Consider the following 15,677-nt stretch of genomic DNA (forward strand, 5'->3'; position numbering starts at 1 on the left):
GAGGAGATACCCCATGCCCAAGGGCAAAGGGGAAGCCCTAGAAAGATGGTAGGAGGGGGGAATCACCTTTAGAATCAAACCCCATACCTGCCAGAGACACTCGGAGGGCTCGAAATATCTTGTGTTCACCAGGACCCAGAGACCCCACAGAGACTGAGACAGAACAGTATTTGAGTGTCTTCTGAGGAGGTACAGTCAGCAGTGGAGGGGCAGGGGCTCTGTGTGCAGTAGACCTGGGTATGGCATAAGCCCTCTTGGAGGAGGTCACCATTAAACCCACCATACAGCCCCCAGAACTCACACAGGACTGGGAAACAGACTCTTGGAGGCACAAAGAGAAGCTTGTGCACACCAGGACCCAGGACAAAGGAGCACTGACCCCACAAGGGACTGGCCTAGAATTTCCTGTGAATTTCCAGGAGTCTCTGGTGGAGGTGTGGGTTGGCAGTAGCCTGCTGCAGGATTGGGGCACTGAGTACGGTAGTACCTGCATAGTACCTTTTGAAGGATGCACCATTATCTTCACTACCTCCACCATACTTTGGCCCCAGGTCAAATAACAGGGAGGGAACACAGCCCAACCCATAGACAGAAAATTAGATTAAAGATTTAATGAGCATGGCAACACCCATCAGAACAAGACCCAGTTTCCCTCTCAGTCAGTCTCTCCCAGCAGGAAGCTTCCATAAGCCTCTTATCCATCTTGATCAGAGGGCACACAGACTGAAAACCACAATCACAGAAAACTATCCAATCTGATCACATGGACCATAGCTTTGTCTAACTCAATGAAACTATGAGCCCTGACATATACGGCCATCCAAAACAAATGGGTCATGGTGAAGATTTCTGACAAAACATTGTACACTGGAGAAGGGAATGGCAAACCACTTCAGTATTTTTTCCTTGAAAATGCCATGAACAGTTCAGTTCAGTTCAGTCGCGCAGTCGTGTTCGACTCTTTGTAACCCCATGAACCACAGCACACCAGGCCTCCTAGTCCATCATCAACTTCGAGAGTCCAACCAAACCCACGTCCATAGAGTCAGTGATGCAATCCAACCATCTAATCCTCTGTTGTCCCCTTCTTCTCTCCTGCCCTCAATCTTTCCCAGCATCACGGTCTTTTCAGATGAATCAGCTCTTCACATCAGGTGGCCAAAGTATTTTACAGCTATAGAAACTGTGTCTCAGAATTTTAGATCCCTTCTCCAAGGTCACACACTAGTAAGCAGTGGAGCCAGGACTGGAACCCAGGATGACAATATACAGCCTTGATGTACTCCTTTTTCTATTTGGAACCAGTCTGCTCTAACTGTTGCTTACTGACCATACAGATTACTCAACAGGCATGTCAGGTGGCCTGATATTCCCATCTCTTGAAGAATCTTCCACAGTTGTCATCTATACAGTCAAAGGCTTTGGCCCAGTCAATAAAGCAGAAGTAAATATTTTTTTGGAACTCTCTTGCTTTTTTTCATGATCCAATGAATGTTGGCATTTTGTTCTCTGGTTCCTCTGCCTTTTCTAAATCAAGCTTGAAAATCAGGACGTTCACAGTTCATATACTGTTGAAATCTGGCTTGGAAAATTTGGAGCATAACTTTCCTAGTGTGTGAGATGAGTACAATTGTCAAGGAGTTTGAGCGGTCTTTGCCATTGCCTTTCTTTGGGATTGGAATGAAAACTGACCTTTTCCAGTCCTGTGGCCACTGCTGAGTTTTCCCAATTTGCTAGCATATAGAGTGCAGCACTTTCACAGATTTATCTTTTAGGATTTGAAATAGCTCAACTTTAATTACATTACCTCTACTAGCTTTGTCCGTAGTGATACTTTCTAAGTCAAGTGATACTTGACTTCTCATTAAGGAATGTCTGGCTCTAGGTTGGTGATCACACTATCATGATTATCTGGGTCATGAAGATTTTTTTGTACAGTTCTGTGTATTCTTGCAACCTCTTTTTAGCATCTTCTGCTTCTGTTAAGTCCATAGCATTTCTGCCCTTTACTGTGCCCATTTTTACATGAAATATTCTCTTGCTATCTCTAATTTTCTTGAAGAGATCTCTAGACTTTTCTATTCTATTGTTTTCCTCTATTTTTTTGCATTGATCATTGAGGAAAGCTTTCTTATCTCTCCTTACTATTCTTTGAAACTCTGCATTCAAATGGGTGTATCTTTTATTTTCTCCTTTGCCTTTAGCTTTTCTTCTTTTCTCAGCTATTTGTAAGGCCTCCTCAGACAACCATTTTGCCTTTTTATAATTCTTTTTCTTGGGTATGCTCCTGATCACTGCCTCCTGTACAATGTCACGAACATATGTCCATAGTTCTTCAAGCACACTGTCTATCAGATCTAATTGCTTGAATCTGTTTGTCACTTCCACTGTATAATTGTAAGCCATTTGATTCAGGTCATACCTGCATCTTCTAGTGGTTTTCCCTACTTTCTTCAATTTAAGTCTGAATTTGGCAATAAGGAGTTCATGATCTGAGCCATAGTAAGCTCCTGGTTGTTTTTGCTGACTGTACAGAACTTCTCCATCTTTAGCTGCAAAGAATATAATCAATCTGATTTTGTATTGATCATCTGGTGATATCCATGTGTAGAGTCTTCTCTTGTGTTTTTGGAAGAGGATGTTTGCTTTGACCAGTGCATTCTCTTGGTAAAACTCTGTTAGACTTTGCCCTGCTTCATTCTGTACTCCACGGCCAAATTTGCTTGTTAATCCAGGTATCTCTTTACTTCCGACATTTGCATTCCAGTCCCCTATGATGAAAAGGATATCTTTTCTGGGTGTTAGTTCAAGAAGGCCTTGTAGGTCTTCACAGAACTGTTCAATTTACTGGTCGAGGCATAGACTTGGATTACTGTGATATTGAATGGTTTGCCTTGGAAACAAACAGAGATCATTTTGTTGTTTTTGAGATTGCATCCAAGTACTGCATTTCTGACTCTTTTGTTGACTATGATGGCTACTCCATTTCTTCTAAGGGATTTTTGCCCACAATAATAGATATAATGATCATCTGAGTTAAATTTACCCATTCCAGTCCATTTTAGTTCGCTGATTCCTAGAATGTTGACATTCACTCTTGCCATCTCGTTTGACCACTTCCAATTTGCCTTGATTCATGGACCTAACATTCCAGGTTCCTGTGGAATATTGCTCTTTACAGCATTGGACTTTACTTCCATCACCAGTCACACCCACAACCGGGTGTTGCTTCTGCTTTGGCTCCCTGTCTTCATTCTCTCTGGAGTTATTTCTCCACTGATCTCCAGTAGCATATTGGAGATATGCTCTCCAGTAGCATATTGGAGATATGCTCTCAGTAGGTACCTACCTACCTGGGGAGTTCATCTTTCAGTGTCCTATCTTTTTACCTTTTCATACTGTTCATGAAATTGTGCTGTTTGTGCATATTTATTCGTTAATTCTTCTAGGTCTTTGTTAATTGAGTCTTGCATTTTCTCTGTTTTGTTTTCAAGGTTTTGACCATCTTTACTAACATTATTCTGAATTCTTTCAGATATTTTGCCTATTTCTTCTTCACTTATTTAGACTTCTGTGTTTCTAGTTTGTTCCTTCATTTGTGTAGTACTTCTCTGCCTTTTCGTTATTTTGTTTTTAAATTTATTGTGTTTGAGGTCTCATATTCTCAGCCTTCATGGTTGAATTCTTTCTTCTTTTTGTTTTCTGCTCTCCTAAGTTTGGTCCAGTGGTTTGTGTAAGCTTCCTATGGAGTGAGATTTGTGCTGAGTTTTTGCTTGTTTTTTCCTCTGATGAGCAAGGCTGAGTGAGGTGCTAATCCTGTTTGCTGATTATTAAGTTTGTATTTTTGTTTTGTTTGTTGTTTAGATGAGGCAAACAACATGTAAAATCTCAGTTCCATTAGACATGTAAAACCTCAGTTCCATTCTGTGTCAGCTACCAGGAATGATGGTTAGATTTCAAGGAGGCTGGTTCCACTGTTGATTCTAGGCACTGGATACCCAACCACTTTACATATGCCAGGAACGCAGTGTCACAGAGAAGCAGCAGTCAATGGGCCAAGAAAGCAATGGTTTATTCCTGTTTTCAGACTTTGAAACTAGTGCATGGAGGATATTCTTGGCATACTTTTGAAACAACATCTAATGAGAAGGTGAGTTGAATGTGTTCCTTTCCTGTTGACTATAGGATAAGGATGAGAGGATAAGGGAAGATAATAATACCTGTTTCTAATTTATCTAATCAAAGTAAAGATGTTTTCTGGAGTAAAAGGCATTAGAATGTAGATAGCAGGCTTTATTGAAGAAGAAATAAATTTAAAAATATGTGATGGAACTCCCTTGTGATCCAGTGCTTCAGAGTCTACCTGTCAAAGGAGGGGGTGCAGGTTTGATCCTGGTCCAAGAAGATTCCACATGCCGCTGGGTAGCTGAGTCCATGCATCACAACCATGGAGCCCACACTCTAGAGACTGGGAGCTGTAACTCGTAGGCTCATGTGTCACAGCTACTGAAGCTCACAGGCCCTAGAGCCTGTGTTCTGAAACAAGAGAAGCCACTGCAATGAGAAGGCCATATACTGCAATGAGAGAAAGTCTGCATGCAGCAATGAAGACCTGCTGCTGCTACTGATGCTAAGTCACTTCAGTCGTGTCTGACTCTGTGCGACCCCATAGACGACAGCCCACCAGGCTCCCCTGTCCCTGGGATTCTCCAGGCAAGAATACTGGAGTGGGTTGCCATTTCCTTCTCCAATGCATAAAAGTGAAAAGTGAAAGTGAAGTCGCTCAGTCGTGTCCGATTCTTAGTGACCCCATGGGCTGCAGCCTACCAGGCTCCTCCATCCATGGGGTTTTCCAGGCAAGAGTACTGGAGTGGGGTGCCATTGCCTTCTCCAAATGAAGACCTAGCACAGAAAAAATAAATAAACAAATAAGTAAAATCTGTGAGAACAACAACAACAAAAATGTGATGAAAGTGACTGGCAAGAAGAACCTGCCTGGCTCATGATCAAGTGTATTAATGGAGGGGTCACCAGGCGGCACAGTGATAAGGAAACTGCTTGCCAATGCAGGAGACAAAAAAGATGTGGTTCAGTTCCTGGTTTGGGAAGATCCCTTGAAGTAGGAAATGGCAACTCAATCTGGTATGATTGCCTGAAGAATCTCACAGAGGACCCTGGTAGGCTACAATCCACGGAGTTGCAAAGAGTTGGACATGACCAAAGCAACTTAGCACACATGCAGCTTCAAGAAGATTAGTTTCAGGAATGGATTGAGGCTGTTAATAACTGTGTATATACAAGTAAGTCAACAGTGTCATCCTATTAAAGAATAGCAATATTTGCTGACCCTAAGGCATTTTGGGTGTGGAGTCTCTGACTGAGGCCAACATAGGAAGAGAGGAGGCAGATCAGAGAAATCAGGGAGAATGGCAGAGGAAACAGGCAGGATAGGATGGAACGGGTACGTCACAGTTAACAACGTCAGCCTGGCTATTCTGCACAAAAACATAAAACTTTTAATGAACAGATAAGCAGTCTACTCCCTTTTTCCTCATCTCAAGTCCCACCTAATTATCTTGCACTATTAGGATTCCATTATTGCTATTTGATAAAACAGTATCCTCACCCACGTGAAATTAATTATCCTGTGGCCTCTCCACAGCACTATAATGGCATGGGTCTCACCACATATGCGTGTTCTAACACAATTAACAATGAGGTTTCACGTTTGTCCTTTGTTTCCAAATGTACGTCTGTAAGAGCAGTCTGCACAATTATAAAAACCTAGACTCTGGAAACTGGGAAATCTGTGAGTTGTTACTTGTATATATGGAAGCTTGTGAATTATATATACATCTTTTTCTATAAAGGGACTCACTCAAATTCTGTCATGGCCAGATGTGAATAGGGAATGTTGACTGTGGTGAACTGGTATCCATGTGCCTTGTCGACCTGGAGAAACCTTACTTATCTTTGATCAATCAGTTCTATCTGGGGGAAAAAAAAAAGGCACAGAGTGCCCAGATATTGCAAGTGATTAAGAGAAGATAGATGAATGTTTGCAAAAACTTTCCTAATTTCTGAAAGACGGAGCCAAACAAAACACCATAGCAATGGGTTTTAAATAGTAAGCACAAGAAATTTAGCATGAGGTGAATTGTTCTGTATGGGGAAGAGAGTCATAAGTAAGTATATGAGAGCTTCTACTATTTTTTAGAGCAGATCTGTTTCTCTTTGAAAATTAAATTGAAGTATGTACTCCAACACTAATGAGTGTTGAAAACTACAGTTTTATTATGGGAAAGAAGCATCTGATCCCAAACAAAATTTAGTGTCATCTTTGATTGCTGTATCTCCAAAGGAGATAATTTACCTCTCTTGAGTCCTTGGGAAAGTCATCAGGATGCTACCAGTTTTCTACTACCTTTAATCTAGTAGATCTTACTGTGGTACCTTCCTATTGATAGTCAACTTCTCATCTGACATTGAACTCAATAACACAGGTAGAGATATTAACGGGAAAGCAATTATTAGGGATTTGTAAAATATGTAACATATCATTTGCCATTATGTCATATGGTAGGGTTAAAAAAACATTTAATCTCAATGTCATTCTAAAGATAGTATTCAAAGGAAAGCATTTACCCTGATAAACACTTGAGCTCAAACAGGATATCTTCCTGCAACTGTTGTATGAGTGCTTCCAAAATAGACCAAGAAAAGAGATGGCATGCTTTCTTTTATTAACCTAATTACTCTACACATGGACATCACCAGATGGTCAACACAGAAATCAGATTGATTATATTCTTTGCAGCCAAAGATGGAGAAGCTCTATACAGTCAACAAAAACAAGACCAGGAGCTGACTGTGGCTCAGGTCATGAACTACTTATTGCTAAATTCAGACTTACATTGAAAAAAGTAGGGAAAACTGCTAGACCATTCAGGTATGACCTAAATCAAATCCCTTATGATTATACAGTGGAAGGGAGAAATAGATTTAAGGGCCTAGATCTGATAGATAGAGTGTCTGATAAACTATGGACGGAGGTTCGTGACATCGTACAGGAGACAGGGATCAAGACCATCCCCATGGAAAAGAAATGCCAAAAAGCAAAATGGCTGTCTGGGAAGGCCTTACAAATAGCTGAGAAAAGAAGAGAAGCAAAGGGCAGAGGCGAAAAGGAAAGATAAAAGCATCTGAATGCAGAGTTACAAAGAATAGCAAGAAGAGATAAGAAAGCCTTCTTCAGCGATCAATGCAAAGAAATAGAAGAAAACAACAGAATGGGAAAGACTAGAGATCTCTTCAAGAAAATTAGAGATACCAAGGGAACATTTCATGCAAAGATGGGCTCGATAAAGGACAGAAATGGTATGGACCTAACAGAAGCAGAAGATATTAAGAAGAGGTGGCAAGAATACACAGAAGAAGTGTACAAAAAGGATCTTCAAGATCAAGATAATCACAATGGTGTGATCACTCATCTAGAGCAAGACATCCTGGAATGTGAAGTCAAGTGGGCCTTAGAAAGAATCACTATGAACAAAGCTAGTGGAGATGATAGAATTCCAGTAGAGCTATTTCAAATCCTCAAAGATGATGCTGTGAAAGTGCTGCACTCAATATGCCAACAAATTTGGAAAACTCAGCAGTGGCTTCAGGACTGGAAAGGCTCAGTTTTCCCTCCAATCCCAAAGAAAAGCAATGCCAAAGAATGATCAAACTCCTGGACAACTGCACTCATCTCACATGCTAGTAAAGTAATGCTCAAAAGTCTCCAAGCCAGGCTTCAGCAATATGTCAACCATGAAATTCCAGATGTTCAAGCTGGTTTTAGAAAAGGCAGAGGAACCAGAGATCAAATTGCCAACATCCGCTGGATCATCGAAAAAGCAAGAGAGTTCCAGAAAAACATCTATTTCTGCTTTATTGACTATGCCAAAGCCTTTGACTGTGTGCATCACAATAAACTGTGGAAAATTCTGCAAGAGATGGGAATACCAGACCACCTGACCTGCCTCTTGAGAAACCTGTATGCAGGTCAGGAAGCAACAGTTAGAACTGGACATGGAACAACAGACTGGTTCCAAAGAGGAAAAGGAGTACATCAAGGCTGTATATTGTCACTCCGCTTATTTAACTTATAAGCAGAGTACATCATGTGAATATGCCAGGCTGGAAGAAGCACAAGCTGGAATCAAGATTGCCGGGAGAAATATCAATAAGCTCAGATATGCAGATGACACCACCCTTATGGCAGAAAGTGAGGAGGAGCTAAAAGCCTCTTGATGAAAGCGAAAGATGAGAGTGAAAAGGCTGGCTTAAAGCTCAACATTCAGAAAACGAAGACCATGGCATCTGGTCCCATCACTTCATGGGAAATAGATGGGGAAACAGTGGAAACAGTGTCAGATTTTATTTTGGGGGGCTCCAAAATCACTGCAGATGGTGACTGCAGCCATGAAATCAAAAGACGCTTATTCCTTGGAAGAAAAGTTATGACCAACCTAGATAGCATATTCAAAAGCAGAGACATTACTTTGCCAACAAAGATCTGTCTAGTCAAGGCTATGATTTTTCCAGTAGTCATGTGTGGATGTGAGAGTTGGACTGTGAAGAAAGCTGAGCGCCGAAGAATTGATGCTTTTGAACTGTGGTGTTGGAGAAGACTCTTGAGAGTCCCTTGGACTGCAAGGAGATCCAACCAGTCCATTCTGAAGGAGATCAGCCCTGGGATTTCTTTGGAAGGACTGATGTTAAAGCTGAAACTCCAGTACTTTGGCCACCTCATGTGAAGAGTTGACTCACTGGAAAAGACTCTGATGCTGGGAGGGATTGGGGGCAGGAGGAGAAGGGGACAACAGAGGATGAGACGGCTGGATGGCATCACTGACTCGATGGATGTGAGTCTGAGTGAACTCTGGGAGTTGGTGATGGACAGGGAGGCCTGGCGAGCTGCGGTTCATGAGGTCGCAGAGTCAGACACAACTGGGCAACCGAACTGAACTTCTTAAGAGATAAACTGGGACTTCTTTGGTGGCTCAGATGGTAGAGAATCTACCCGCAATACAGGGAATGCAGGAGACCTGCCTTCGAACCCTAGGTCAGGAAGATCCTTGGAGATAAGGCATAATTTAAGTCTCTCAACCAGCCAACAAGGGTTTCAAAAGCCAAGGCAGATGGTTATGGAGTTGGTTGATAAAAATCACTGTCTTAGAAAACTAAAAGATTAAAAATGATTAGTATCATTTTATTCTTCGGAATATAATAATTTTTTTTTTTTAGTTACCATGTTGATCAAATATCAAAAGTTTAAAGTTTTTAACACAAATTAAATACAATAGCAGAATTGTTTGGAGTATAGTTGTCAGAAAAGTTCAATGTCATGTGTTTTTAGTTTTCAACAAATTCTGTTTGCCATTAAAAAATACTAGGCTACTAAAGTATATCTCAAAATAATTTCTGTACATTTTGTGTTTAAATAAGGATAAATAAGAATTCTATTATTCATTTATATGACAACAATTTATAAGATAAAAATTTTAAAAAGCAAGTGTAGGAGTTTTATACTTTGAAACATTAATTTTGAATATTTTTTAAATACTAGTAAAATGTTTTTCAGTCTGATAAAATTCTTTTAAAAATATAAATAATATTCCTTTCACAGAAGAAGTGAATTAAGTAGTACTGTAATTATATTGGTTACCAAAAGCCAGTATTATATATCACAAGCACTTTGAAACTTTAATTGCATATAAAACCACTTATACACATTAACATGAGGAAAATATTGATCTCTTAGAACCAGTCAGTGAAACTAACTAAAATAATTATATTTATATTAGCTTTATGTCAGCAAATTTTGGAATATAGCTGACCTCTCCTTTTACTTCTATTAAAAATAGATTAATTTTCAAGGAGGGCAGTCATTATCAATATATTAAAAAGAGAAAATGGTTTCTAGTGACACTTTGAGAATTCAATTAAAACCTTGCTAAAAATATGATTCTTCTGTAAATTTTGTCCCATAACCATAAGACAAAACATTAAGGAATAATAAACTCTGAAACATAGTAGCATTTTCTCCTTTTGTTGTAAAATGATAAAATAATTCTCAATAAGTGATACAATCAGAAAATGATTCATTATTTAACAATTTTCTGATATAAAATGAGCTTTTAACAATTATATTATCTACCATCAAACAACAAAGCATTTATAATTAGAAAACCAAAGACTTATAATGGAATTTTTAACCTATTAATTTCACTTTGACAAAACAGCAGATATTGAGTACTATATTTGGAAATCCATGTCAGTCACTGTATGAGGTGTGAGCAATATTAAGTCAAATAAGATTCTGTCTTCATATGAAAAACAATGAGAAGTTAATGATAAAATACAAATCATTATAATAAATTGTCAAAAGTATGTTGACTTGTCTTTAAACCAAACTAAAACAACTGCACCTAAGTAATAGTATCATCCCAACTTTTCAAGTTTTTCTTTTTTAATTCCCCGTGATCTTAAAGAGTACATTTACAATAATCCTAAAGAAATCCAAACATCTATAGTACACATCTAAAATAGCTGATTTACAAGTTTTGGCTTAAAGAGAAACAATCTTAAATAGCAAAACAAGAAGATGACTTTATATTTTTAATGTATATAGACTCCCAAACTGAAGAATTCTCTAACCATATTTAGTATTATTTTTAAAATGCAGTGTTTAGAGGAATGATTCTACATTTTAGTTTTTGATTTGACCATTACTCTTTAAAGAATACACAATTAATTAATTATCACCTAAGTCATCAATGAAAATTTAACCAGCTAATGAAAGTTTAACCACTGGATGAATGCTGAATAGTTCATTCCAAACTTATTGCTTAATATAAATAAAAGATTTGAAACCTATAATTCATGACATCAAACTATTATAATGAAATCATTGTCTCTTACATTCAAGACAAAGTGCTATATAAAACATCAATTTCTATTCAAAATATTTACCTTTATTTAGCAACTAGAATGACAACAGACAAAACGACAAAATTTTAACATCTGAAACAATATCCTTACAAGTTAAAGCAGTTAACCTCACTATCTATGCCTGAACTACCTATTTTACTTGGCAAAATAAATACATTTTGAAGATCCTAAAAGTATTGTGAACAATTTTTAAAACATTTTAAAATTTATTTTTACCTTGAAAGGCAAAGGCTCTTCAGCAAGAGGACTAACTGGAAGTGAAGTGGTGCTACTTGCTGGGCTCATATCTGCACTCTATAAGAAAAACAAAATTAAATTAAAGAGGTATTTTTATAGCCATTTTTATTATTCCTAATTTAGAATCTAACTCTTCTTATTAAAATAAAAAACAAATAAGTAAAAATGTGCTTAGTTTCTCAGTCATGTCTGACTCTGCGTCCCCCTGGACTATAGCCCACCAGGCTCCTCTGTCCATGGGGTTCTCCAGGCAAGAATACTGGAGTGGGTTGTCATGCCCTCTTCCAGGGGATCTTCCCAATGCAGGGATGAAACCAGGTTTCCGGCACTGCAGATGAATTTTTTACCATCAGAGCCACCAGGGAAGCAGCTCAGCTAGTAAACTCAAATTGGCTGTAGAAAATTTCAAATAATTATTGTAAAATGAAACGTTTTTAGTTTAGAAATAGTTATCTAAGAAATTAATCAAATGATCATTTTTCAATTTGCATTTCAAGTTCATTTTATTAAATATGAAAATCATCTTTTATGTTAGGATGGTATCCAGTGTTCAGTTCAGTTCAGTTCAGTCGCTCAGTGGTGTCCGACTCTTTGCGACCTCATGAATCGCAACACGCCAGGCTTCCCTGTCCATCACCAACTCCTGGAGTTCACTCAGATTCACGTCCATTGAGTCAGTGATGCCATCCAGCCATCTCATCCTCTGTCGTCCCCTTCTCCTGGCCCCAATCCCTCCCAGCATCAGAGTCTTTTCCAATGAGTCAACTCTTCGCATGAGGTGGCCAAAGTACTGGAGTTTCAGCTTTAGCATCATTCCTTCCAAAGAAATCCCAGGGCTGATCTCCTTCAGAATGGACTGGTTGGATCTCCTTGCAGTCCAAGGGACTCTCAAGAGTCTTCTCCAACATCACAGTTCAAAAGAATCAATTCTTCAGGGATCATCTTTCTTCACAGTCCAACTCTCACATCCATACATGACTACTGGAAAAACCATAGCCTTGACTAGATGGACCTTAGTCGGCAAAGTAATGTTTCAGCTTTTGAATATACTATCTAGGTTGGTCCTAACTTTTCTTCCAAAGAGTAAGCGTCTTTTAATTTCATGGCTGCAGTCACCATCTACAGTGATTTTGGAGCCCAAAAAACAAAGTCTGACACTGTTTCCACTATTTCCCCATCTACTTCCCATGAAATGATGGGACCAGATGCCATGATCTTCGTTTTCTGAATGTTGAGCTTTAAGCCAACTTTTTCGCTCTCCTCTTTCACTTTCATCAAGAGGCTTTTTAGTTCCTCTTCACTTTCTGCCATAAGGGTGGTGTCATCTGCATATCTGAGCTTATTGATATTTCTCCCAGTAATCTTGATTCCAGCTTGTTCTTCCTACAGCCCAGCGTTTCTCATGATGTACTCTGCATAGAAGTTAAATAAGTGGAGTGACAATATACAGCCTTGATGTACTCCTTTTCCTCTTTGGAACCAGTCTGTTGTTCCATGTCCAGTTCTAACTGTTGCGTCCTGACCTGCATACAGGTTTCTCAAGAGGCAGGTCAGGTGGTCTGGTATTCCCATCTCTTTCAGAATTTTCCACAGTTTATTGTGATGCACACAGTCAAAGGCTTTGGCATAGTCAATAAAGCAGAAATAGTTGTTTTTCTGGAACTCTCTTGCTTTTTCGATGATCCAGCGGATGTTGGCAATTTGATCTCTGGTTCCTCTGCCTTTTCTAAAACCAGCTTGAACATCTGGAATTTCATGGTTGACATATTGCTGAAGCCTGACTTGGAGAATTTTGAGCATTACTTTACTAGCATGTGAGATGAGTGCAACTTTGCAGTAGTTTGAGCATTCTTTAGCATTGCCTTTCTCAGTGTTACACTTAACTTATATTCTTACATTTTTTGATTATTAACCTGTACCTATAATCGTTCACTACAGTGCTATTTCAACACTCTTCAGGCTGCTTTTCCAATAGGTGTCATTCTATTTTCCTTTTATGCAGATTTAAATAATCATATCCAGTTTTTATCATGAAAAGCACATCTGCCATTAATTTACAACTATAAAATGAAAAAATATGAAATATTTAAAATTCCTATATCCATAGCTCTTGACAAACTTTCTTATATTCAACTAAACAAAACTTTAAGGACAAGATTTACACAAATATAAGAGAATTATTGGAATGTTGCTAATGCTATTCTTTTAGTCCTTTAAAAAAATGCAGTCAATTAAAACTTCTGGATTAGAGGCTTGTCATCAATTTTCCTAAAAGCAATAAAAAGATACTGATAACAGGTAGCAATAGAAGTTATTTTACTATGCTTTTAACTCATTCTCTCAGAGGAATTATTTCATTTAAGTAGATAAGCAAACAAAACATTGGGGAAAAATCCATACCTACATTTTTTTAGCTCCATTTCCAAATACAGATGAACACAAATAAAGAAACTTACAGTATAGATTAAAACAAAACATGATTAACCTTGAGATAAGGGAACAAGTAGACAGGTTTGGCTGACAAATTCCAAGAAAAGAACACACTCAAAGAATAGATGCTGTGGATGCTCATTTTATTCAAAGATCATTTTCAATTCATTTGATTCAGTTATACAATAAACTGAAACACTTTAAATACTCATTAAAGTAGGGTTACTTCTGACTATCTAGTTCTGAAAAAAAAAAAAAAAGGCTACGACCTATAAAGATAAGAACCAAGATACTCAGTGTATATATATTTTTTACATAACATGTAGTTTCTTTAGAAATTGACATAAGCCTGAACATTGAGTTACAGTGTCTAAAGGAGGAAATTAGATAAAAACTGAACAATAATCTACTAAAGGAAACTGGAAAATACATGCACCAGAGAACTGAGGTGAGTTAGTTACTAATTTCTAAATACAGTCAGAGCTTCTTGGCCATTTATTAGCACAAAATCAGGAAATATTCTGGACTGATGACTTCCACTATTTGATCATATGATGTAATGGAGAAACAAAGAGCTTTCTTGGTAATGAACTTACTGCAGAATTCTAACATAAGAAACGAGTGAAACATTTTTTCAGAAACAGAAAAACAAAATTCGAGCTGTTTCTCTATCACTAGCTTTTTCATGACAAATTAAGCAAGTGATAGAACACAGTTCATATATAGTTGAATTATCAGGTATTTTCCTAAAAGTACTGATATTTTGCATATCATAAGTAAGTATTATGTCTTTAAAAATCAGGTATTCAGGAGACAGAGACGACATTTGGCTATGAAAATCTGAAAGCCTGGATCAGATGAAGGTTATTTAACTTCGGTAAGATGAGCTGAAAACAAAGCTTCATGTTTAACTTCTTTTAGGGTTAAGGTCTCCCACAACTTCCCAGAAATAAATGTGTCATTCTAAGTATTATGGAAAGCAGAGTCTAAAATATGCATCATGTAACCTTGATTATTTGAATGTCACTCTTAGAGAAAACTTTGTTTTTGCTTTAACTTTCAAATTCATCTTATAGTGTGACACTTTAATTATATTGCTCTTAGGAAATCTTGAGGAAAATGTGTTTTAAAAGCACATCAATCTTATATGACAGCATCTGATAAGCTGCATTTAATTATCAAGTTGAGAAACACACAGCAAAAAATAAGATAAAAATATCTTCAATTTCAGTTTGCTTTCCCATTTGTGTTTCAGTGATCTGTAATATAGGTGGCATTCCAATCTATTCATCCTTTCGATAAAATACTGTAGTAAATCCCTGAGATATCTCTTAACCATACCTCATATTTTAATTAATTTACCCTTTCATTCAATGACAGCAATACCAATGCAACTCTATATCTAAATACCAATTAATAAAGTACTCTCAAGTTACATTCGGTGTTTTAAATCCTTAGTTTTGATATATCCTGGTAACAACTCTTGACTACCAATCTAGTACTTACTCTATCAACACTGATGCCAGAATTACTAAAAGTTACTGTTGGGGGAAAAAAAAAAGTATACAAAGTTATGCTTAATTTTTAAAAAATGAGAAAGTGAATAGAATTTTTAAATCACAATAGGCAGTCTTTTCCCAATAAATAATGAGCAAGAAAGGAATTACTTTTGTTAATAACAGTTTTTCCAGGCTAAATTTTAGGTCACAATTTGGAAAAATGCCATTGTATTCATATGCATTTTGACGTGCAGGTGTGCTTAGTCACTTGGTCATGTCCTACTCTTTGTCACCCCATGGACTGTAGCCCACCAAGCTCCTCTGTCCATGGAATTTTTCAGGCAAGAATACTGGAGTGGGTTGCCATTTCCTACTCCAGTGAATCTTCCTAACCCAGGGATTGAATCTGCATCCCTGTGTATGCTGTACTGGCACGTGGATTCTTTACTACTGTGCCATCTGGGAAGTCTATCCATTATTATAAATAATGCTTAAAATGTTTGATTATAAATG

The 15,677-nt window shown here is 37.8% G+C and overlaps 1 protein-coding gene across 7 annotated transcripts in view; it reads right to left on the reverse strand.

Annotated features, from left to right (window-relative positions):
• The window catches only part of CCSER1 (coiled-coil serine rich protein 1), a 1,491,420-nt gene that overhangs the window by 864,067 nt on the left and 611,676 nt on the right, over positions 1-15,677 (reverse strand). For all 7 annotated transcript variants that reach the window (XR_009600997.1, XM_060416879.1, XM_027970872.2 and 4 more), the window contains exon 7: positions 11,215-11,292. Coding sequence is in view for 6 of the 7 variants with exons in the window: in XM_060416879.1 (XP_060272862.1) it covers positions 11,215-11,292 (78 nt within the window). In the remaining variant the exon portion in view is untranslated. The remainder of the gene's footprint in view (positions 1-11,214; positions 11,293-15,677) is intronic.

Source organism: Ovis aries, chromosome 6, assembly GCF_016772045.2.
Source record: "Ovis aries strain OAR_USU_Benz2616 breed Rambouillet chromosome 6, ARS-UI_Ramb_v3.0, whole genome shotgun sequence".
Taxonomy (NCBI): Eukaryota; Metazoa; Chordata; class Mammalia; order Artiodactyla; family Bovidae; genus Ovis; species Ovis aries.